The sequence below is a fragment of the Xyrauchen texanus genome, chromosome 11 (assembly GCF_025860055.1).
Source record: "Xyrauchen texanus isolate HMW12.3.18 chromosome 11, RBS_HiC_50CHRs, whole genome shotgun sequence".
Taxonomy (NCBI): domain Eukaryota; kingdom Metazoa; phylum Chordata; class Actinopteri; order Cypriniformes; family Catostomidae; genus Xyrauchen; species Xyrauchen texanus.
Genome location: NC_068286.1, coordinates 4,388,834 through 4,412,496, shown reverse-complemented (window position 1 = coordinate 4,412,496; position 23,663 = coordinate 4,388,834). Strand labels below are relative to the sequence as shown.

Here is a 23,663-nt window from a genome sequence, read left to right as displayed (position 1 = left end):
TTATCTGAGATTTAAACCTTGAGATGGAATCCAGCTGACGGATACGGAGTGGCAATGAGATCCAAAGTTTTGTGCAAAGCAACTAAAAGCTGTAGCATCCATAGAACTAAGTTTAAACCATGCAGAGCGGAGGAGGGCGGGGCCGGACTGGAACAACGCACACCCGGTCCCCCCATCAGCCTGATGGTTGGGGACCGGGTTCGGGAGAGAGAGAGAATGACTTGCAGCTGCTCTGTGTGTTTATGTTTGTGTGTTTTCCACCAAATATTATTTATATTGCCAATCCGGTTCTCGCCTCCTCCATTCCCTTAACCCTTTTAAAAGGAATGCAATGGAATGTATCTTTGGAGAATGTATGTAGGTCTGACAGATAAAGGGAGGCCAAATTAGAAGTAGCTTTAATGAGCAGTAAAATTTAATAGTGGAGCCAATATTGGACAGGTAGCCAATGAAGTTGAATAAGGGAGGGCATTATATGTTCAGTAGTCTTCATACCAGTGAAAATCCTTGCAGCTGAATTTAAATAATACTAGTAATAATTACGATTATTATAATAATAATAAAAAAATAAATAATCGGTTGTGATTTGTTTGAAAGTGAATAAAACACAGTTGCTGTAGCGCCTTTAGTGTTCATTTCACCAGGAAACTTCGGCAAAACGTAGAACGTGGCACTTAAAACTCAGTTTGCAAAAATGTAGATAGTAATGCACATTCTATGAGACTAGGCTGAATGAAAAACACTGACAATAAAAAGTTAATAAATATATACACACGTATACAATGAAAAATTGTAGCAACAGCTAGCTATATGCTAGCAGTGCTTAGCTACAGGTTAAAGCATGCTAGCAATACCTAAAAATATGCTAGCATTGCTTAGCATTGTGGTGAATAATGCTAGAGACACCAAGCTACATGCAAATAACACCTAGAAACAAGGTAAAACATGCTAGTAACGCTCAGCAACGTGCTAGCAACATCTAACTACATGCTAGCAATGTGTTTTTTTTACCCTTTAATAAGTGGTGAATTATCCACCCATGCAATATGTCTCTGTGTCAGAAAAATACAATTAAATAATTCTGCTTGACCAGTAAAGTGATGTACCTCTATGTAAGTATAACAACAATAAATAAATGCTTCAACTACTTATGTTAGGATTCAGACGAGGGCAGGTGAGGAGTGAGGATCTAAATGCAGCTCTTTATTAAATAAAGAAAACACAGAATAAATAAAAACACAGGGAACAAACAAAACATCCACGACGGGATAACAAAAATGTAAACACTAGAAACAACCACGGAGGGCACGGCAGGAACACAGTCAAAGACAACGAATGAACAAACAACAGGGCTTAAATACACAGAAGGATGATGACTAAATTAAACTCAGGTGAGAACAATGACACTGGCAGTGATGAGGGCAGGGGATTATGGGAAGTGTAGTTTAGAACAGGAGACAGGGGAGAAACACTGAGCAGACAATGGGGAATCGTGACAACTTACTTGCAGGGGTAAAAACTCTGACAGGGCCAAACATTGTTCTGTCTTTATCTTAGAGAGTAATGTCTTTACATAAAAAAACACTAACACCGTTAATATATATATTTCTTTTATTTTTATTTTTTTTTACAGTCAGGGATATTCAGTGTATTTTAACACTGAATACATATTTTGTAAACAACATAATTTGGCCATGTCGGAGCCTGTGTGCCCCCATTATGCTACTAATGACTGGCTGACTGTACATTATCTTTTACATAAGTAATATTCATACGTCTGCTTCTGACTTGCAATTATTTGAAGCATCAAAGGCAGTTCCCACTATAGTTTATTTCAATGCATATTTCTAAAATTGCCAGGCTGTGTTTGTCTATGATAGTTCAGAAATGTCTCTTCTGAGTTCCTCTTTCACTTCATAGAAACCTCTAATCTTTACCACATACTTCAACAGGAGATTTCAGAAAACTGTGTGAGATCAACAACAAACTATTATTACGAGAAGAGAGGTGTGCTCCCTGCACAACCATCAGATCAAAAACCCCAAAATACAATGATCATAGATCTAATATTGATTTATTGGAAGGAGAGATTAAAAAAAGGAGGAAAAAACAGCTCCATGAGAAAGAGGGGAAAATAACTAACCTGAAAACAGGAAATAACATACAGTCAGATTAACTTAACTTCACTGAGGAAAACAGAATGAACAATATTAAATTAACAGGTCAGGTCACCCCTAAACCTAACCGCTTACAGGAACTGGGGTTAGAGCATGACACTAGCAATGCCACAATCATGCAGAATAATTAGAGCATATATAATAAAGTGATGAATCCTAATTCTCACAAATCCATGTTCTCAACTCTGAGCATTGGAGATCATTCCAGTTGCTCAGAATGGGTTTTAAAGGAAGCATTTCAACACAGTTCTCATTTCCAAAGTTGTCATTCGGCTCATTTTTGTCCCAAAATCTGTAATCAGAAGTCAATTATTCAGATCATTGATTTACTGCTTTAGAGACCAAGAATTAAGAATAATGAAAATAAAAAGAAACAAATAAATACACACGTACACAATGTTTTTCTTTCTTTTGCGAGTGACTTACCCTTTATTCAGTGTTGAACTGTCCACCCATTTCATGTTGCCCTTATTCTCGATGTCAGACAAACCAATCCACGCTCTCTCCTTGAATGAAGATATGAACCTCTGTGTGAATATAACACATTAATAAAGTGTGAATTCTTTTATTTCTCTCCTGTAACACAAAAACACACACATGCACATTTAGACACAGACACACACACACAAACTTCTACCTGTTTCTCTTCAGTGTTGATGATGATCAGATCTCCACCACGATCTCTACAGAACTGTCTGCTGTCAGACCAGCTCTTCTCCTCACTGGATATGAAGAACGAGTGCCACCCGTTTGATTTAACTAAACTCAAAACAAACACAAATGATGTTTTACGTGAACAGTGAAGCGAAACTCTCTTCAAAGCAACTGAGTCCTACAAACCTCGTTCAGAATGTTTGTTCTTCAGTTCATCACTCAAAGACTTGATTCTGGTCTCCAACTCCAGATTCTTCTGCATCAAAGATTTGTAGCTGTTCTGAAATGGATCTTTTTCACTAGTTAGATTACTGTAATTGACATGAAACATTTCTGTACATTTGTTGTACTCATAAACCGTGTTCTTGTATCTCATCTTTAACAGGTCTGTGTCAGCAGTGATCCTGGTACGCAGAACTATATTGACGGTGAACAGGAGAGCGTAAAAGAGCCCGAAACACACTGTGCTCAACACACAACGAACACTTCCTCCTGACAAACACAAACACACAAACAGAAATGACTAATTAATAATACCATATTATTATAAACAAAGCTTCAAATCAACTCAAAACTTTGTCTTAAAAATAGACGTTTTTTAAAGAGCATAGTCATGTTTTAATATGTTGTTGTAGAAGTGCAACATTAAAAACCAAAAACAGTGCTAATAAAGTATTTCAGTTTCAGTCACACAATGTCCTGGAACAACTGCCCCTTTAAAAAGAGAAATACATTTTTTTTTCACATGAAACCTTCTTCTTACTGCGGTTTCGATCTTTTCTTTTGATTTGACTGAAAGTCCACTTTTGATGGGCATCTGTCTCCTCATCATCAATAACATCTTCATCTCTGTCCAGGGATCTCTTACTGGACTTGCTGTTCTCGTTTTCAGCATCTTCATAAATATCCTCCAGTTCCATGACTTCATCAGTGTCTTCAAAGATGAGCTGAAGTCTACAGGATGATCTGGATTATATACCTCACTTAACAGGAAGTGGCTCACACACACACACACACACACACACACTCCAACACATGCAAACACACACGCAAACACACACAAACTTCTACCTGTTTTTCTTCAGTGTTGATGATGATCAGATCTCCACCACGATCTCTACAGAACTGTCTGCTCCCAGACCAGCTCTTCTCCTCACTGGATATGTTGTATCTTTTCGTGGCTGCTGTGTATTATCGGCCATCTCAAAGAGAGAACTTTAATCAGTTGACATTTAGCCTTTTTTCACTTCCTTTGTGCACAGTCTAATCTGATCGATTGCTCCATTTTCCCTCTATGGTGCATTGTCTGGCAGTCACAACAGTATAAAGGGAATATTGAATGCATGAGTGTAAAGAAGTCAATGGAAAGGAGGAGGCGAGAACTGGCTTGACGATGTAAATAATATTTTAATGAGAAACATAAAAGACACAAACACGCACACGATCTCTTTCTCCCGCACAATCCTCCGCAGTTAGCCTTTATCCTTCTCGGAGGCTTGATTAGCCTGATAAGGGACCGGGTGTGTATGATCACGACCCGGCCCCGCTATCTGCCCTGCCACATTCCTCCCTCGCTATCTCAGGCAGACGGTCGGCAGCGACCCCCGCTCGCGGTCGGCGGTCTCAGACCCCGCCGCCTTTCAGCAGCTGGTAGGGGACTCCTCCGCCCCTGGCAGCGGCCCTGACCGCTCCAGGCGGTCGGTTAGGAGCCCCTTCTCCCCTCGCGGTCGGCGGCCGTCGTCCTCTTCCAGGCGGCAGGCGGTCTTTATCCCAATCGGAGGCTTGATTAGCCTGATAAGGGACCGGGTGTGTATGATCAAGACCCGGCCCCACCCTCCGCCCTGACACAATGAGCAATATCACATTTGGCCACATTTGGTGGATGCAGGATGTTGTTACTCTATGACCATGCGCTACACAGATGGGTTTCTCTGTTTTCACCTGTCTCTGTGATCAAGCCCCAGTAAGCCCATGTGTTAATGCAGTCCTGCATGTCCCCTCCATCTGAGTCATGATCACCATGACGGGTTTATTTTTTGACAACGAACGGCTGACTGTACATTGTCCCTCACATAATTAATACTCTGACATCTGCTTCTAACTTGAAATAGTTCTTTCAAGCAGCATAGGCAGTTCCCACTCATAGTTTATTTCAGTGCATATTTCTAAAATTGCCAGGATGTGCTTGTCTAAGATAGAAGATGAGGAAGACTCGCTGATTTGAGTAAAGTTTTAGATGACGTTTATTTGATGAATATAAAACAGAAATGTAATTTATCTCTTTTGCTTAGGCCCCATCTGGCAGTCCGAAGTTGTACTCGGAACCATCAGATCCTGCTGGAGATAGGAGGCAGGGGCGAGTAGCCTACCCCCATGCAGGACGGGACTCAACACATGGTGGTGGGGTGGAGGAGGTTGCCGTGTTAGCACACCGAAACAGCAATGTGATTATGAGCAGAGCTATAAAGCAATGGCTTACATGTGATTGGCTAGGAGTTACCCAGCTAATGGTGCGATGATGTACAGCTGCTAGTCTTCCTGCTAGAACTACACTGCGCTTACATTTCAAGAGTTCCCTTTTCACTTCTTTAAACCTACTAATCTTCACCAAAACATACTTCAACTGAAGATCTCAGAGAACTGAGTGAGATTAACACTAACATACCACAAGCTAAGAGTGTCTATAAATCTATTTTATATTATAGGAAATACAGACAAAAACTCTGTTTATTACTGACAATTTAACATTTTTATTAAAAGAGAAAGCTTCTTTACTTTTCGCCTATATATGAAAATCTCAATATCAAAATACATTGGTGATTTAAGGAATCCGGCACTTTATTGCTCTTTGTTTATATGCAATTTACTGTGATTGACACCTCAGACCAACATATGAGACACATTATAACTAAAATACAGTCATTACAGATAACATAGACCTGATTGTGATGGAGCAGGAAATGAACAAATGGTCAGGTGTGTCACATTTCTCAATGTCCCATGATTACTAGGATTCACTCTGAGAAACAGGATGAGTTTGTTATACAGTAGCAATAAGAAATAATCCATTTGACATTTTCATTCAAACATGTTTCATCTCAGCATCTCAATTTTGTTCTTTGCAGAACATGATACATCATCAAATGGTATTTTAAAAGCAGTTTACAAGGTATGCTGAAATGTGCTAAAATTTGAACTGGAGTTTAAATGAGACATGATGTGATCACAATAACATTTAAAATGTGAAAGCATTATGTCATGCAAGAGGGGACCAAACCCAATTCTCACAAATCCATTTTCTCTTCTCTGAGCATGGATAAACATTCCAGTTTTTCAGGACATCTTTAGCTGGACTCACTTCAACACAGTCCTTCTTTTCACGATGTTTCTTACTCCAAAATCTGAATAACATGAGTTTATAAGAGTCTCAATTATTCAGGAACTAAACAGCCATAAAGTATTTACTCATTCAGCAACCAGGAAATTGCTTTTCTGTGAGTAGTTTGAACTTACGATTTCGTCAGTGGTGAATTATCCACCCATTTCATGTTGCCCTCTTTCTCGATGTCAGACAAACCAATCCACACTCTCTCCTTGAATGAAGATATGAACCTCTGTTTGTGGATAAAAACAGAATGCAGTGTTATCCCACTCATCTCCCTCTTATAAAACTCTCACATTTACCCTCAGAAAGTCTACCTGTTCCTCTTCAGTGTTGATGATGACCAGATCTCCGCCACGATCCCGACAGATCTCTCTGCTCTGAGACCAGCTCTTCTTCTCACTGGATATGAAGTACCAGTGCCACCTGTTTGCTTTCACTAAACACAAAACAAATACAGTTTTCTTTACTATGCAAGAAGTAAATTAACAGTTAAATGTATTCAAAGAAACTGACTTTGGCAAACCTTGTTCAACTCTGGTCTCCAAATTCTGATTCAAAGACATGAAGCTTCTCTGTAGTCGGTCTTTCTCAGCAGTTAGTTCATTGTATTTGGCCTGTAACATATTAGTAGTTTGGTTGCTCTGTATGACTACATCTCTGTATCTCAGATTACTTTCTTCTCTCTCTGCCATGTTCTTGGCATGCATCATTATAATGCCAGATGCCAGGAGAACACAAATGAGCCCAAGACACACTGCGCTCAGCACAAAACATTTACATCCCTCTGTCAAACAGGAAAATAAAATTCGGTATTATTCGACAGACCATTTTAAATCAACTATAATCCACTTTTGTCTTTAAAAGCAGAAGGACTGTTTAATTATGTGCAAGTTTTGATCTCTAACGACGTTTTCTCTCTAAAAAACGTAAAATCAAGAAAATATGTTGAAAACAGAAAAACAAGACCACATTAAGCCTTACAAATATTTATATATAACAACAGAAACAATGACTAATTGCTCTTAGAAAAGAACTGATAAAAAAGTATCCAACAGTTCACAGTTCCTCAAACTTGAGATACCAACTTTGCATCTCACTGAACTTTCTGCTTACTGTGGTTTTGGGTTTTTGCCTGGGTCTGTCTGCAACTCAAATTTTGAGGTCCACGTGTCTCTTCATTAGCATAAATATATTCTCCGCTTTGTTCTTTCCCACTTGACTTGTTGCAGTTTTTGCGTCCATAATTTTCATAGATGGGCTGGGGTTCCATTTTTTGCTCTGTCTTCACAGATGAGCTTATGGTTTTTAGGATGTTGTGTACATTGTTTCACAGTTTGAGTCCCTTTAAGAGGATGTGGTGAAGCTCAAATTACCAAACACATGTTGAGCAAAGCTCCCTTACACAATCTTTCCCAGCATTTTCTATTTGGTTTCCAAGGTATTCTGAGTGGCTGCTAGAGCCCACCCCCCAAGTCTCTACGGTATTCAGGTCCCTAGATATGGCCAGAGTCCCTCCTTCAATTACAGTTTTTTTTCGTCCACAAGATTTCAAATTGGAATATGGTAAATGTTCTGAACTTATATAGCACTTTTTTAACCTTAGTGTTATTCAAAGCGCTTCACACTGTGACTCATTGACCCATTCACACACACACACACTCACACACACCAATGATGGCAGAGCTGCCATGCAAGGCGCTAGCCTGCCACTCAGTGTGTTGCCCAAGGACACTTTGGCATGTGGCGTCATGTGGGCCTCCAACCCTGCGATTAGTGGCCAACCTGCTCTACCACCTGAGCCACAGCTACCCCAATATCACACATAAAAAAAAACAGCATAAGTCTAAGGGACGTTTTCAGCAGTTTCTGCATAACAAAATTCAAATCACTGCCCCCAGTAGTCAAAGCTGGAGGTGTTGTTGAGGTGAAACGTCCACAGGGTGGCGCCAAAAGTGAGTTATATTTATAGCTGTAAATGACTTATTACAATCACAGCAGGAATGCATATTTTATTCACTCTATACTCCCTAACCATCAGTGGAGTGAAAATGGCATTTTAGAGCAGAAATACAACTTCTGGATTGCACTTATTATTTATTTGAACACAAGTACTTCCTGGTTTCCACACGCTCAATGTACCATCAGTAGTGCCAAAGATGAAGGTGAACATACTCTAATTGAAGCCAAAATGTCTGATGGGCCTGGAATTATTTGCACTAATAAGCGGGTCCACAAGGTGGCAACACTCAAAGTTGAGTCATTGCTGACAAGAAGCTCTAAAGGCAGATGTAATCTGAACTAATTGGAATATCAAAGTACACTTTGGGCTTAAGTACACATCCACAATAGTAATAGTGATTCTTGGCTGTTACTAAAAAATTCACTGATTCCAAACAGGTTTCCCAAATAGTCTTCTCGTTAGTGGAGTCAGTATTGCCAAGCTGAAGTGCAACTGATCAGTCTGTTACATCCCAGGACGTATTTGTTGGTTCCTTCCTTTGTCAACATATTTTGTTCAATTACATCTATAGATGTATGGCATTGGCCTTATTGCAATTGGAGATTTTGTCCACTATGTGTTGTGGTTTTCCTGTTTTGTTTCTCTCTCTATCTCTCTCTTCCTCCGGCCTCCTTGCAGGGTGATTAACATTGGGTCAGGTGTCTTCAATGATGATTACCAATCACCCCCCTGTCTGGATTGGTTGGTGAGGAGAGGGAAACAGGATAAATCGAAGCAGATCTTCACTGCAATCGAACTTCCCTTTTTCCCATCCCAGACAGTTGTGTTTGATGTATTGCTGCTACATAGTGTTGTTGTGGTCACCATCTATTGTTGTAAATAGTGAGTTGAAGGTAACTTGAAGTTAACCTTAATCATTGAGTAAATATTGTAAATACTATTTAAGTGTGGAAGCTGTAGGGAGGTGGGTGCCATTTATTTATTTTCAACTTTTTATCTTCTCTCCTGTGTTTTGGTTGGTGAGGGAGGTAGGGAAGATAATGTTGTTCATTTGCACTTTTTCTTTGTTAGGTAAGGTAGTTTTAACAGATATTTAAGTTTTGTTTGTTATTTTGGCCTTTGCCCCCTCCTGAAGCCATTTTGACTCCCTTCTCTTGTTTTGATTAAATAAATGATTTGTTTTGGATTTTAAACTCAAGTGATCATTGATTGCTGGGATGGGAGAAGGGGAACCCCAAACCTTTTTTTAATTTTGTTACTCCTTGTTACTGTTATTATGTTTATGTTTATTATTCTGTTATTAGATTACGTTTCTGGACCACAAGGTTGGCCATCGCCCGTTCGAGTTCCAGCGCTTCTGACCTTCGTGGCCCGGGGGGCGCGATCGGTCATTGAGCGCAGTTCCAGCAGCACATCAAGAACAGGACTACGCAAGTGCAAGTTTTGAAGTGCCTTGGTTGAAGGAGGGGCCATGGCATGCAGGGCGGAAGCTCCTCCGTCGAGGGTAGTGAGAGCGGAGGAGCGAGGAAGCCGGTTTCGGGCAGTAAAAGGTGCCCTTTACGGCTTACTCAACTCATCATGTATTGATGAGATCCATGTTACAAGGTAATGTTACAAGGTAATGTAACCAGAATTAAAAGGGAATGCTAAGAATGTTTATTTTGAAAATACGAACTTTTTAAATGTTTTAGATATAATTCATTGTTTGAATTATCTCTGAAGGTACAGATTAAATTGATGTAGAATGAAACATAGTATGCATTTATAAACTTTAAAAACACTGGAAGTACCACTGGAGGGCCAGAGAATAAGACATGAAAAAAAAGCATGTCAAGCACCTCAGTGCTTAGCAGCAAGAGCAAGACTCTACTGGTGGTTTAAAAACCTGCTGTCTCCTCCTACACACCACCAGATAGCGCTCCAGACTACCGGAAATGTCTGTGAGTTCCTCTGGCACCGTGAAATGCATCATATGCTGATCAAAAGTGTGGGAAGATATTCACTGCACGCACAGACAACACTGCAACCTGGGTAATCCGACAAGTTACAATAAAAGATGCGGGACAATACCGGTAATTAAGGTAAACAGAAAAATAGCTCCCCAAAACTCACCTGAACAAGCTCCCGAGCACAAAGAACCAACATACTCTCACATGGTAAACCCAAGACAGTTCAACAAATGTTGGGTTCTCTAGGATTTACCTGATACAACAGGAACCATGTACCAAACTATGTGGCGTTAACACAACCCCTGAGAGATATGATGGCTGAGGTAGGACACAGAAACCTTGCTGCCACTCTTTCATGGACAGCAGAAGCTGACGAGGCATTCACCCACACGAAACAGGCATTGGCACAAGCAGCACACCTCAGTACATCAGATTACAAAAAACCCTTCTTCCTGGATGTTTCTGAAACAGGTGGGAAGGTGAATGCTGTTCTGTTTCAGAAAAAGGAGGGAGAAAGGAGAGTACTTATGTACCACAGCTCAAAGCTGGACAATGTGGAAAAAGGCCAGGTGGGATGCACGAGACATTTAGCAGCACTCTGCAAAGCAATAGAAAAACGGCCCACATCGTTATGTGCCATCCACTCATAGTGAACACCTTGCATGGAGTGGTGGCATACCTAAACTCAGCAGCCTTCACATTTTCAACAGTAAGAAAACTAAAGATCGCTGAAACGTGGAAACAACCTCATATTACCTACACCGCCACAGGGGTAAACATGACAACAGGAATGAACTTTGAAGGACAAGAGCCACATGACTGTGAATTCAGGGCAGCAAAAGATCTGAAGATAAGAATGGAACTACACACAGAACCCCTGGAGGAACCAGACTTAACCCTGTACAGCTAGGGATGTTGCTATAAGGGAAATCATGGGAATATGGCCTCCTATTCAGTGGTTAAACAATAAGGCAAAATATCACCACAATGGACGCTCAGATTATCCCACAACCGGCCTCAGCTCAGCTGGCCGAAATCACCGCACTCAAAATAAGTGAGGGCAAAAGAGTAAATATCTACACCGACACTAACTATGCCTTCGGAGCAGTAGATGTTGATGGGCCAAAATAGATGAGAAGAGGAATCGTAACCACGCAAATGACCCCTGTGAAGCATGCTGTACTCATGCCAAAGAGGTGAGAAACGGAAGAGACCACAGAGCCTCCTGTCAAGCCTGGTGACTGGGTACGGGTGAAGGTCCACAAGAGAAAGTGGTCTGAACCCAGGTGGACAGTGCCTTGGGAAGTGGTGGAGTGCACCCCCCATGCCCTAAAAGTAAGGGGTAAGACAGGAGCTAATTGACACCACCTGACACATTGTGTACCCTCACAGGCCCCCTCACGCAGAACTGCGGAGGTTAGAACTGATTTGGCTGAGCTGCATGAAAAAGATAGATGTCTAGAATCTGCCAAAGTACCTTAGAAGAAACAGAAGCAGTGATAGGGGACGATTCAGAGTCCCCATTTACTATAGCACATGTAATACTGTAAATAATGACATTTTCTAGCCTTATGCCTTACAGGTGACCGCTGGTGCAGCGGGGTCGTGGAAGAGATTCCTGTCAAGAAAAGTTACTTGCATTAAAACTGTATTACACTGCACGACAGGTTTTCCTCTCCACACAGCAGATACAATTGCATTAAGTTTTTCCTTGTATTTTGTAGCAAAGTGGGCAACCGTGGGATCCCAGGACCGAGGGGCCAGCTGATCGCCTGTATAGGTGCAGTAGATGGCTCTAAGAGAATGGGATACCAGTGCAGGTTTAATAGAGAAAGAATCGGCACTGAGTATCACACCTGACGAAGCATCGAAGGGACAGTGTTTACATCATGAATGGTGTAAAAGGAGGGAATTGTTGTGTCTTAATCTTAAACAATGTATGCCTCCAAACAAATGATGATTGATGTATGTTACTAACTAGAAAATATGCACTAAAACTGAAACATTAAAATGATCATTGAATGTGAAGGCGTGATAAACTGCAGCTGCATTTCTGACACAGGATGTGGGCGGAACTTAGAAACAGTGTCTAGGACAGGAAGTTCTCTAGGCAGGGAGGTGATAAAAACAAACCAATAGAACATTGCAAAACTAGCCGTGCCACTGCAGAAAAAACAAACCAACAGAATGATTGAAACTTATCTCTTAATATATTGGAGATTCAGAACAAAGGAATACACCCTGGGTCAGAAATGTAGAAAAGAAGGGAACACAGGAGAAACGGGGTCTTTTCGAGCGGAGCTTACGGGCCAAGCAGACGAATGGGTGAATGATTATTATACTTTTATTTTTAAAATTTTTACCTTGAAAAATTGACTTTGTCTCCTCAAAAGCACGACACTACTTTAAACCCACAAAAATGGCCCCATTCACTTCCATTGTAAGTGCCTCACTGTAACCTCGATTTTTGCTTTTTTTTCAAATAAAAGGAGGGACGAGTCAAAAATATTTTGTCTGGTAATCAAGATTATCCCACAACTCTCCATTGATCTTAACAGGTATTGAGCCAGGAATATTCCTTAAAAATCAGCTCTTTATTTTGAATATAAAAAATGAAAGTACTGTAAATAATATGAACAGCGAGAATATTGTTAAATTAATTTTTATTGACAAGGAACTTTTATCAGACATGCAATCATTTCAGAGAATAATATAAGTAAAAGCATGATAAAATATCATAAAGTTGAAGACATGAAAGCTAATTCTCACAAATCCATCTTTTACTTGCTGAGCATGGGAGATCATTCCAGTTGTTCTCTGCTGGTAATGAGGGATTTATTTCAACACAGTCCTCCGCTCTATCAGCATCATTTGGTTCATTTACTATCCAAAACCTGAAAAACATGTAATCTGATTCTCAAATATTCAGAACCCAGACAGCTATAAAGTGCATTTACTCAGTGTGGATCACATAAGGAGGACGATTTATTTAAAAATCAAATGCACAACCAAACAATCGTTTCTCTGTTCACTGTATAAACTGTGCGTTGGTCATACAGTTGAAGTTTCACTTACTGCCCTCTGGAGTAAACAGGTGGTACTACAAGCTTTCATTTCTCAGGAATCTTCCTTATTACGGTCCGGGGCATTGCGATTAATTGTTTAACTGTGGCATGGCCTAATACGGGACCGGGTGCGTAGGATCACGACCCAGCCCTCCGCCCTGCCACATTAACATTTTTAAAACGTTATTTTTTGTAAAATGAATCGCACTGAATAAACGTGTTAAATCGACAGCCCTAATATATATATATATATATATCTCAAGTTGTGGGTGGTTTAGCACTTACCCTTTCTTCAGTGGGGAATTATCCACCCATTTCATGTTGCCCTCATTCTCGATGTCAGACAAACCAATCCACACTCTCTCCTTGATGATTGAAGATATGAACCTCTGTTTGTGGATTAAACAAAATGCAGTGTGATACCACCTCTCTTATAAAACACTCACATTTACTCTCAGAAACTTCTACCTGTTTCTCTTCAGTGTTGATGATGATCAGATCTCCACCACGATCCCTGCAGAACTTTCTGCTGTCAGACCAGCTCTTATGCTCATTGACAAAGTAGTACCCTGTTAGTTCAAATCAGACATGAATAAACAGAATAAAGAAAATGAGGACAGTGAAACTATGAACAGCTGTTATTACCCACAAACCTCGTTGAGAATTCTTTTTCATTAGCTCAGCCTCTACCGCCAGTTTCTTCTGATCCAAAGAGTTGAAGCTGCTCTGCAATTGCTCTTTTTCAATAGTTAGACTGTTGACTCTGGTCTCCAACTCCAGTTTCTTCTGATCCAAAGAGTTGAAACTGCTCTGCAATTGGACTTTTTCAATTGTTAGATCGCTGTAATTGACCTGCATCCTGTTTACAGTTTGGTTGAATTCTTCAGCCATGTTTTTATAGTTCAGCTTTATTTCTCTATCTGATGTGATCTTCATTTGTTGCACTATAATGGTGATCACCAGAAGAACACATATGAGCCCAAGACACACTGTGCTCACCACGAAACATCTACTTCCTCCTGTTAAAAATTAAAAAATCGAACTCAAATAAATGTCAATTATATTAATTTTTATGAAAAACAGCATTTCAAATGAGTTGTTATCTTAACTGTCTTTTCCTGAAGTATCTATAGAGTACACTGAATGTCTACATTTAAATGGATTGGCCGCTCTATAACAATATCAAGACAATTCAACGTATAAACACAATTCAGGTATCTTAAAGTAGACAGTCCAGGATGTACCTGTACACAGAACTCAACTATTATTGACATGTTAAAATTTCTGCTCACCTTGGATTTGGGCTTTAGACTCATTCTGGCTGCAACTTTGTTTTTGTGAACCAAATGTGTCCTTGTTGACATAAATGTCTTTATCTTCATCCAGGTCTTCCTTAACTGGTCTGTTGCAGTTATTGTGTTCGACATTTGCATAAATGTCCTCCATTTCCATGACTTGAAAGAATGTTTTTTAGCCTCTTCTGAGCTCAGACTCTCAGACAGGGCCCTGAGACAAAGACTCTTCTGTCTTTTTTGCGCATGCCTAAAACAAGGGCGTTATTTTGCATACTGCTTTTAGAAAGAGGAATTAGATGTTTAAAACATGCATGTTGTGAGCGCAAACGTGAGAACATATTGGTTACAGTGCCTTTTTTAAACAGGGGATCAGTTCAGTTTTTCAACAATATGTGTTTTTTGCAATTACTTTTATTAAAGGAATATTCCAGGTTCAAAACAAGTTAATCTGAGCTGTAAAGTTGTTTAAATCTGAATTTGTTTTGTACATATTTTAGGATTTACAGTGTTAGACATCATGAGTCAGCAGACTCAACTGCACTCTGTCCACTCTGTTTTAGCAGTTAGCCCCTGTTGGTAGATTTCATAACTACACTATTGTACTGAAGAAAACATCTTTCTCCACTGAGAGCAATGGAAAATAAAAATGCAACCAACATAATATACAAAAACAGACAAATATAATTTAATATTAAATAATGTTGAGGACTCCCTAGCATATAAATAAATCTTTCATTGAAAGCATCAAGTTTCTGTATGTCATGATCACCGATGATATGAGGACCCAAACGCAGAAATGGAGGCAAATATGTTTTATTTAACAGAAAGACAGGATACAAACAAACTCACAAATGGAGAAAAATGTACATAAATTTGGTCACAAGGCACTAAACCAACAGAAAAAGGACAAGAAATAAAACTACCAGAGAATCAACAGGCACAGGAAACCAACAAGACAGGGAACAAACTGAAGAGGCAGAGGAGAGTATAAATAAAGGGACACAGGTGCTGGCCATGCTGATTGCTGCTGGGCAGCACCTGTGAGGAGGTGGAGAACACCCACACACCACCACACCACAGGGTTCAGACACCACACTCTGAACATGAATCACCAAACAGACAGAAGAGGGTATGCCAAAGGAACTAAACCCAAAGCAGTGCGCTCACACAAAGAATAAAACCAAAGCCATAGAGAGCGCATGGGAGAAAAATCCTGAGCCATGTGCTCAACACAAACACATACTAGACAAGACATGGATCATGAGTGTCCGGATCCCGACACCAGAACAGAGACCGAACTAGACAAGAGAGTCAGGATCCAGACCCTTGGATCATGAACATGAAACACAAGACCGACCGTAGTTGCACGGCAGGGAAATCACAACCTGAATCCATGTGCTCAGAGACAAATCACAGACACAGAACAACAGTGTCAGGACCCTGACACAACAAAAACCCAGACTGACTAAGTGACAGGGTCCTGACTCTACCCCCTCTCAAAGGGACGTCTCCTGGTGTCCCAAAAAAGGGAACATAAATACAAACAAGACAAACAGAACAGGTACTAACACAGAACAAAAATAACAAAAAGGGGAGGGAAAGGAGGGAAACCAGGAAGGAAGTTTGAGAAAAGGTGTGGGATCCCGAGGCCTGGGAGGAGTCTTCAGGTCAGAGATGGGGTCCATTGACCTGGGAGGGAACAAGGAAGGAGTGGAGGCGAGGACAGAGGTCAGCAGAGTGGGTGGCGGATGCTGGACAGGGGTCATACTGGACTTGGGCTGGGTCGGCTGTGGTGGTGGGTGCCAAGTAGGGATAAGACATAGTGGTGGCCGCTTGGAGGTTGTCCGACTGAGCAGTGGCTGCTGGAAACTGGACAGATGGAGGTGACCACAGGGGACAGACTCAATGACTACAGGGAACTGGACTGGCTCAGCGACGGCCACAGGGAACAGGCTCTTCAAAAGTATCAGGGAACAGGATAGAGTCATTGATGGCAGCTTCATGTGTTGGATGGCAATGGGGAATGGCCTCCATGGCCATGAACGCTGACAGGGAAGGAGAAACGGCCTCTGTGGCCGCGGGAGCTGGGCTTCTTCCTTCTTTTCTGAAGTGTGGAAGCTTCCACTTCTGTTTGTGTGGGGGTGTCATCATCCTTGTGTTGGGATCACCGATGAGATGAGGACCCAAATGTATTGATGAAGGCAAAATAAGTTTTATTTATCAGAAAGACAGGATACAAACAAAAACTCTCAAGATGGAGAAAAATTATCAACATAAATTTGGCCACAAGGCACTAAACCAACAGAAACAGAAAAAGGAAAAGAAACTAACCAACTAGAGAATATTCAGGCACAGGAAATCGACAAGATAGGGAACAACAAACAAACTCACTAAACTTCTTTCTTCTTCTTTGAAGTTTTTTGGCGGTTGACAAATCTACTGGGATGGAGTGTGGAGCATTGACGTAGAGGAAGGGATATTATGCTGCGTTCCCCTCTATTCCCAAAACTTCTCCTCTCACTCCCAACTATTCTCTGAATATTATATAGACATCGTCCTTTATTTTCACTGTCCCATTTTCTTTGCCACTTATCCTTTACAGCTCCTTTAATTAACCCTTCCTTTAATTAACCCTGGGACAGTGGTGGCTCAGTGGTTGAGGCTCAGGGTTACTAACCAGAAGGTCAGGGGTACAAGCCCCAGCACCACCAAGATGCCACTGTTGGGCCCTTGAGTAAGACACTTAACTCCAGGTTGCTCCGGGGGGATTGTCCCTGTAATAAGTGCACTGTAAGTCGCTTTGGATAAAAGCGTCTGCCAAATGCATAAATGTTCTATTAATTCCAATTTTCTCATTGGAACATTAAACTCTATATCTGAGGGTTTTAATGCTTGTTTTGCTATTTGATCCGCCACTTCATTTCCTTCTACCCCTATATATGAGCGGGTACCCATAAAATGAGATAACTGTTCTTGTTTGATGTATTTGTTTGATGTATTCTGAACAGTAACATATCTGATAAAATGTCTTGCCTAGTTGATGATTTTCCACTTTTTAGACTTAATAATGCTGCAAAAGAGTCCGAACATATGACCACTTCAGGTATTTTGATATTTTCCACCCACTGAATAGCCATTGTAAGCATTTCTGTTGTATATACTGATATATGATTAGATGTTTTTTTTGCTATTTTGTTCCTGAACCTTGGTATATACACTGCTGATGCTGTATGTCCTGTTTCAGGATCTTTAGATCCATCTGTATATAGCTGAAATACGGATACATATTTCTGATCCAAATATTTCTGTACAATTGTTTCTTTAGGTTCTTGTCTGTTTTTATCATTTATACTCACTAGAAGTTGAAAGTCAACTACAGGCATTGGGAATAGCTATGTTGCTGGCAATACTACAGTAGGGTAAACAGGACATTTACTTATTCCAGTTTGATGAGCATCTTTATTTTCTTTCCATCCAAAGATATCTAGATTTCTATATTCATGTTTTCTGATACTATTTTAACTTGATGTGCTTCTGAATGCCCTTTTACAGTTGCCCAATATATCAATTTCAGTTTTAACCTACAAAACTCCAGCGGCATCTCACCCATTTCAACCTGTAGAGTTGACACAGGTGATGTTTAAAATGCTCCACAGCATATTCTTAATGCTTGATTTTGTATTATATTTACTTTATCAAGCAGAGATGCTGAGGCTGTTCCATAAATAATACTCGCATAGTCTACTGTAGACCTTATGAGCACAGTATATTATTTTCAGAGACTGCCGGTCAGCACCCCAATCTATACCTGCCAAACACCTCAAAACATTCATGTGGTCCTTCCTTCCACATCATATCATACGCTTTTTCCACATCTAAAAACACTCCAATGAATACTTCTTTATTGACCTGAGCCTTTCTAAAATCAGATTCTAAACTCTTCTTCCTTTCTTCCTTTTCTAAAACCAATCTGATGTTGACATAAAAGACCTTTTTGATTCTAGGACATAAGTCAGTCTATCCATTACCATTCTTTTCATTCATTTACAAAGGCTAGATGTTAATGCAATTGGTCTATAACTTGACACTTGTGAATGATCTTTCCCTGGCTTATAATTGGAATAATTATGCCATGTTTCCAAGAGGAGGGAAGCTTTCCTAACTTCCACACTGTATTAAAAATATGTAATACAATATTATTTCAGTTCTCTGATAGATGTCTAATCATTACATTGCATATTTCATCTTTACCAGGAGAAGTGTTTCTCACCCCTGCCTGATTTAGTTCATACATGGTAAAAACTTCATCCACTATGCTTTCTTCTACACCTCTTTGCTCTAAAATATTTTGATTTTCTCTCATTTCGTATTTCTTCTGATATATTCCTGTTACTGTGGACCTTGACACCATTTTCAGCCAACACTTCTGCTTTTTCAGAATTTGATATAACTTACTTTAACAACCTTTCTAGACAACATCTGTCCTCTCTCCTCTAGACCAGCATGTACTACACCACCCTGCCCCTGCTGTCTGACATCCTTCGAGAACATCGGACTGTTGTCTGAAATATAAAATCCAGCAGATCTAAGTAAGTATCAGATTCTGCTTGCAACTTTCTCAGATAACATTAAAGCTGCAAAAACCTCCTATTACAGAACAAGATCAACAGCACCACAGACACCTGCAGCTTGTTTAGAACATTCAACACACTTCTCTCTCCTCCACCACCAGAAACATCACTGACAGCAGATGTCTTCACCACATTTTTTACTAATAATGTTACAACCATCAGCAATACATTCACAGGACCACAGGACACCAAACACCTGTCTCCTGTATGCAACTCTTCTGTCTCTATGTTCTCTCCTCTGACTGACACTGAGGTCTCTAAACTCCTCCACTGCAACCACCCCACCACCTGTCCCCTTGAACCCATTCCTTCTCACCTTCTCCAGGCCATCTCTTCGTCCATCTTACCTGGACTCACACACATAATTAACAAATCTCTACTTGGAGGCACTTTTCCCACTACATTTAAGCAGGCTCGAGTAATCCCGCTTCTGAAGAAACCCACACTTAACCGCACACAAGTAGAATAATACAGACCAGTCTCTCTCATCCCATTCATGGCGAAAACACTTGAAAGGGCAGTTTTCAATCAGATCTCCGCCTATCTCACACAGAACAAGCTGCTGGATGACAATCATCCAGGCTTAAAAAGTGGACATGCTACACAGCTGAGACAGGCGAAAGCTGAATCCAGATCATCCATTCTGATTCTGCTGGACCTTTCTGCAGCCTTTGACACAGTCAATCATCAGATCCTTCTCTCCACCCTCTTTACTCTGGGCATCACAGTAACTGTGCTTGACTGATTTAACTCCTATCTCTCAGGTAGGTCCTTCAAGGTAGCCTGGAGAGGTGAAGTATCCAAGCCACATCAATTACTTACCGAGGTACCTCAGGGATCAGTGCTTGGGCTACTTCTCTTCTCTATATGCACAACATTACTGGGACCCATCATTCAGTCACATGGTTTCTCTTACCACTGCTATGACACGCAACTCTACTTGTCTTTCCAGCCCAACGACACCACAGTGACCGCTCAAATCGCTGCCTGCCTGGCAGACATCTCAGTCTGGATGAAGGAACACCACCTGCAACTCAATCCAGCCAAGACCGAACTCCTTGTCTTTCCATCCAATCCTGCTGTTGAACACAACATCACAGTGCAGCTGGGTATAACTACAGTAACACATTCCAAAACGGTCAGAAATCTTGGGGTAACCATCAATAACAAGCTAAATTTCACAGACCACATCTCAAAAATGGCAAGATCATGTAGATTTACACTCTACAATATCAGGAAGATAAGACCCTTCCTCTCTGAACATGCCACACAACTGCTTGTTCAGTCACTTGTCATAACTAGACTGGACTACTGTAACGCACTCATTGCAGGCCTTCCTGCATGTGCAATTAGACCTCTGCAAATGATCCAGAATGCAGCAGCACGTCTGGTCTTTAATGAACCAAAAAGAGCACATGTTACACCACTCTGATGTTGGCACAAGGCTCTGATGCTGGCATACAAAACAGCCACTGGCTCTGCTCCAGCATACCTAAAATAATTTCTGCAGAACTACACGCCCACCAGAAGCCTGCTGTCGGCTAAGGAACATCACCTTGTCGTACGCAGCTGGTGGACTTTCCTAGGGTAAGATTGTGCCCCCTAGGGAGTTCATGCCCTAGGGGGCATGAATTAATTACTCTTATACTTTGTGATTCAGTCCATACTTCAACCACCAGTGACTCATACCCATTATTGATCTGCACTGTTCTAAACCCTATTCCTTGATGTACAAAAGTAGCAACTCCATCACCATTTCCAACACCCCTATCTCTTCGTACTAGTATATCCCTGTATCACAAAGTTTACATTTGTTTTAAGCCATGTTTCCTGTATACATATAATTTGTTGTTTACTTTCAAAATTATCAACAAATTTCTTAAACTCCTGCCCATTAGCAACTAGACTTCTTGCATTCCACTGTAATATTGTAAAAACCATTACAATCCACCACATGCTGTTTGAGAGTTTGTATTCTGCATCTTGATTTTCTCGTGTATTTATTCCACAGTCACTTCTTCTACCTCCAGATGCTTTTCTGCTGCCCTAATTATGATTTTAATCTTTCCTGTTCTATTTTCTGTTTGAGCAGAGCAATTTATTACTTCAGCCATAAAGGCAGTGAATGACACTTTGTCTACTAGCATCGTATTTGCATTCACCTTGCTACAACTGTGACTTTCTTTTATTCTAGTTATATCATCTTGTGTAGACCTGTGTTCTTTTTGATCTACCTTCTTAACCCTCTTTGTTGCTTCTGTGTATTTCAACCCTTCTGAAAACTAGATGTTTTGAATTTTCACTGCTTCTTTTCTTACATGACATCCACCATAGCCAGCGCTATGTTCACTTCCACAATTACAACATTTAGGTTTCACATCCTGTCCACATTTTCACATTCATATTCTCCACTGCACCTTGCACACTTCCCCTTATATCAGCTGCCACATGTCCGTACTTTTGACACGTATAACATCTAAGGGGAACATATGGTCTAACAGCATAGCTTATGAACTCAAGAAATATTCTTTCTGGTAGCTTTTCTTCCTCAAACTGCACCATTATAGAAAGGCTATCCAGCCTTTCTTTTTCTTTGACATATTTCAGTCGTTTGACATCTACCACTGTTGCCCCTGTTAAACTTGTGTCTTCTGAGACATCAGTTGGGACCCCTGAAATGACTCCCTTCATCCGTTTCTTTTCTTCCAACCGTGTACACAAAGTTTTTGTCCTACTAATGTCTTTGAATCTAGTACCTGTCTTTGTTGTCTACTATCCTTACAAAAAAGTTGCAACTTTCCGTTCCCAATCGCTTCTTTGAGTGCTTTTTTTTTTCAATGGATTCAATGCATTCGTATTATCTGACATGAATTTTATCATTACCTTAAATTCTTCCTTCTTTCTTTTGTCCTGCTGTTTTTCCCTTTCACTATCTGATCCATAAAGTTTACTCCAGACTATAGTCCAATTTTCATTTTCTTACCTCCTCTTTCTCCACCACAACATTCATCCTCTATTTCCAGTTCGCTTCCTGATCCTACATCACTTCCCTCCACCTCTGCTTCAGTCACACCCCAGTGTTGCCAACCAACCATCTGCCCGCAGTGAACACCTGGCAGAGGAGAGCTTATATAAAGGAGAAAATAAAGGGACTCAGGTTCTGCCGATCAGTTTTATGAGCTATGCAAACTGCTGGGCAGCACCTGTGAGAAATGAAAGGGAAAAACACTGACAACACAGACATGGCACACGCAGCCTCTACTGAGCTCAGACTCTTCCTCTTTTTTTTGTGAATGCCTAAAACAAGGGTATTTTGCACACTCTTGCACACTGTTTAACACATGCATATGTTAGGTACAGTGTGTTCACAGATTTGGTTTTCACATGAGAACTTTTTCTTGTGATCCTTTTTCTTAAACACATCTAAAATAAAATTAGTTTATACTGCTTTGTGTGAGACTCTCCACTAAATATGACTTGATAAATAAGTGCATTAATTATGTAATCTGATTACAAAGAAATAAGTTAATGTAAGCTAATTGCTTTTTAGTCTAAGACCACGTGTGTTACTGTATGATAATAAACCGCAACAAAGTCAGAAAAGACAAAGAAAGAGCGAAAAATAAATGGCGCGCCATTTCTCCCAGATGCATCTGAAATTGAATCTAAGCACAAAAGCAACATTTTGAGCAAAAATGTCAGATATTTTAGTGGATTGCCTGTATTAACCTGAGCTGCAGATGCTTCTCATAAGTGTCCGTGCATGTTGAAGTTCTCGTGTTTGTGTACAGTATATATCCACTTTTTAAATTTTCCAATCAGGCTGTTATTTTATACCCTTAGACCTGCATTTAGAGCTGAGCACATGTGATCCGATCACCTGAAATGCATCTTAACACCAGATGGTCTACAGTACAATAGCACATTACAATTTAAATTATTGTAATCACATTACAATTACTAACGTTATTACTTTAAAGTTCATTTCTTGGGTTAAGGATATTTCTAAAATAATGTTATATAGACATTATTATGAAGTGCTTTAGAAACTAACTTACAAGAAAGGTTATAAATAATGTGATTTCTATCAGAAAGACTCGCAGACTTAATTAAAGTTGATGTGACATTTATTTGATGAAATAATAGTGAATGCAGAAATGTGATGTCCCTTTTGTCATAAACCCTGTCTGCCAGTCAGATGAGATTGCTATTCTCAAAATGTCAGATCCTGCCAGAGATAGGAGGCAGGGGGCGAGGAGCCTACCCCAGTGCAGTACGGGACTCAACCTATGGCAGTGGGGTGGAGGAGGTTGCCGTGTTAGCACACTGAAACGGCAATGTGATAGATTGTGAGCAGACTTTTAAAGCAATGACTGATATATAGAACTATGCTTACACTTAAGCTTACTTAAATAATTAATAAAGTAATCTGATTTCATGTTTTAGAGAAGTAATGACTGATTTGCTGTGGATTACTTTTTAGAGTAACTTACATAACATTGATGAGTAGATGTCAGAATGAGGCTCTTTATGCTTTTAGAAATGTT

General features: G+C 40.3%; 4 protein-coding genes across 7 annotated transcripts in view; 1 reads left to right on the top strand and 3 right to left on the bottom strand.

The window, feature by feature from the left end:
* Positions 1 to 23,663, top strand: part of LOC127651650 (zinc finger CCCH domain-containing protein 13-like) — a 70,908-nt gene that overhangs the window by 23,649 nt on the left and 23,596 nt on the right. The gene's annotated exons all lie outside the window — the stretch shown is intronic.
* On the bottom strand, positions 772 to 4,846 carry LOC127651648 (CD209 antigen-like protein E). The gene is made up of 5 exons (XM_052137589.1): positions 3,595 to 4,846; positions 3,018 to 3,323; positions 2,815 to 2,936; positions 2,604 to 2,704; positions 772 to 2,469 (listed from the first exon to the last, which is right to left on the bottom strand). Exons 1-5 carry the CDS (start codon positions 3,749 to 3,751, stop codon positions 2,334 to 2,336), a joined length of 822 nt encoding a protein of 273 aa, XP_051993549.1. The 5' UTR covers positions 3,752 to 4,846; the 3' UTR covers positions 772 to 2,333.
* LOC127651649 (C-type lectin domain family 4 member E-like) lies at positions 5,079 to 22,154 on the bottom strand. 4 transcript variants are annotated; one of them, XM_052137592.1, is made up of 5 exons: positions 22,100 to 22,154; positions 6,740 to 6,830; positions 6,531 to 6,652; positions 6,345 to 6,445; positions 5,079 to 6,232 (listed from the first exon to the last, which is right to left on the bottom strand). In XM_052137592.1, exons 1-5 carry the CDS (start codon positions 22,124 to 22,126, stop codon positions 6,088 to 6,090), a joined length of 486 nt encoding a protein of 161 aa, XP_051993552.1. In that variant the 5' UTR covers positions 22,127 to 22,154; the 3' UTR covers positions 5,079 to 6,087. The 4 variants fall into 4 exon arrangements, with proteins under 4 accessions (XP_051993552.1, XP_051993550.1, XP_051993553.1 ...); XM_052137590.1 differs by lacking the exon at positions 22,100 to 22,154 and adding an exon at positions 7,330 to 9,779 and having other exon boundaries at positions 6,740 to 7,000; XM_052137593.1 differs by lacking the exon at positions 22,100 to 22,154 and adding an exon at positions 7,330 to 7,450.
* LOC127651646 (C-type lectin domain family 4 member E-like) lies at positions 12,782 to 14,856 on the bottom strand. Its single transcript, XM_052137586.1, has 5 exons — positions 14,483 to 14,856; positions 13,844 to 14,209; positions 13,659 to 13,759; positions 13,476 to 13,579; positions 12,782 to 13,019 (listed from the first exon to the last, which is right to left on the bottom strand). The coding sequence occupies exons 1-5, from the start codon at positions 14,640 to 14,642 to the stop codon at positions 12,884 to 12,886; spliced, it is 867 nt and encodes a 288-aa protein (XP_051993546.1). The 5' UTR covers positions 14,643 to 14,856; the 3' UTR covers positions 12,782 to 12,883.

Excerpts from the sequence above, each read along its gene's own strand:
- LOC127651646 (XM_052137586.1), bottom strand. The coding sequence starts at position 14,642 with ATGGAAATGGAGGACATTTATGCAAATGTCGAACACAATAACTGCAAC. Across the intron at positions 13,760-13,843 it reads GAAAAAGAATTCTCAACGAG|GGTACTACTTTGTCAATGAG; the intron begins GTTTGTGGGTAA and ends TTGAACTAACAG. Across the intron at positions 13,020-13,475 it reads AATTCCCCACTGAAGAAAGG|GTTTTGGATAGTAAATGAAC; the intron begins GTAAGTGCTAAA and ends CATGTTTTTCAG.
- LOC127651649 (XM_052137590.1), bottom strand. The coding sequence starts at position 7,486 with ATGGAACCCCAGCCCATCTATGAAAATTATGGACGCAAAAACTGCAAC. Across the intron at positions 7,001-7,329 it reads GGCAAAAACCCAAAACCACA|AGGGATGTAAATGTTTTGTG; the intron begins GTAAGCAGAAAG and ends CCTGTTTGACAG. Across the intron at positions 6,233-6,344 it reads AATTCACCACTGACGAAATC|ATTTTGGAGTAAGAAACATC; the intron begins GTAAGTTCAAAC and ends CATGTTATTCAG.
- LOC127651648 (XM_052137589.1), bottom strand. The coding sequence starts at position 3,751 with ATGGAACTGGAGGATATTTATGAAGATGCTGAAAACGAGAACAGCAAG. Across the intron at positions 3,324-3,594 it reads AAGAAAAGATCGAAACCGCA|GAGGAAGTGTTCGTTGTGTG; the intron begins GTAAGAAGAAGG and ends TGTGTTTGTCAG. Across the intron at positions 2,705-2,814 it reads TCAACACTGAAGAGAAACAG|AGGTTCATATCTTCATTCAA; the intron begins GTAGAAGTTTGT and ends ATATTCACACAG.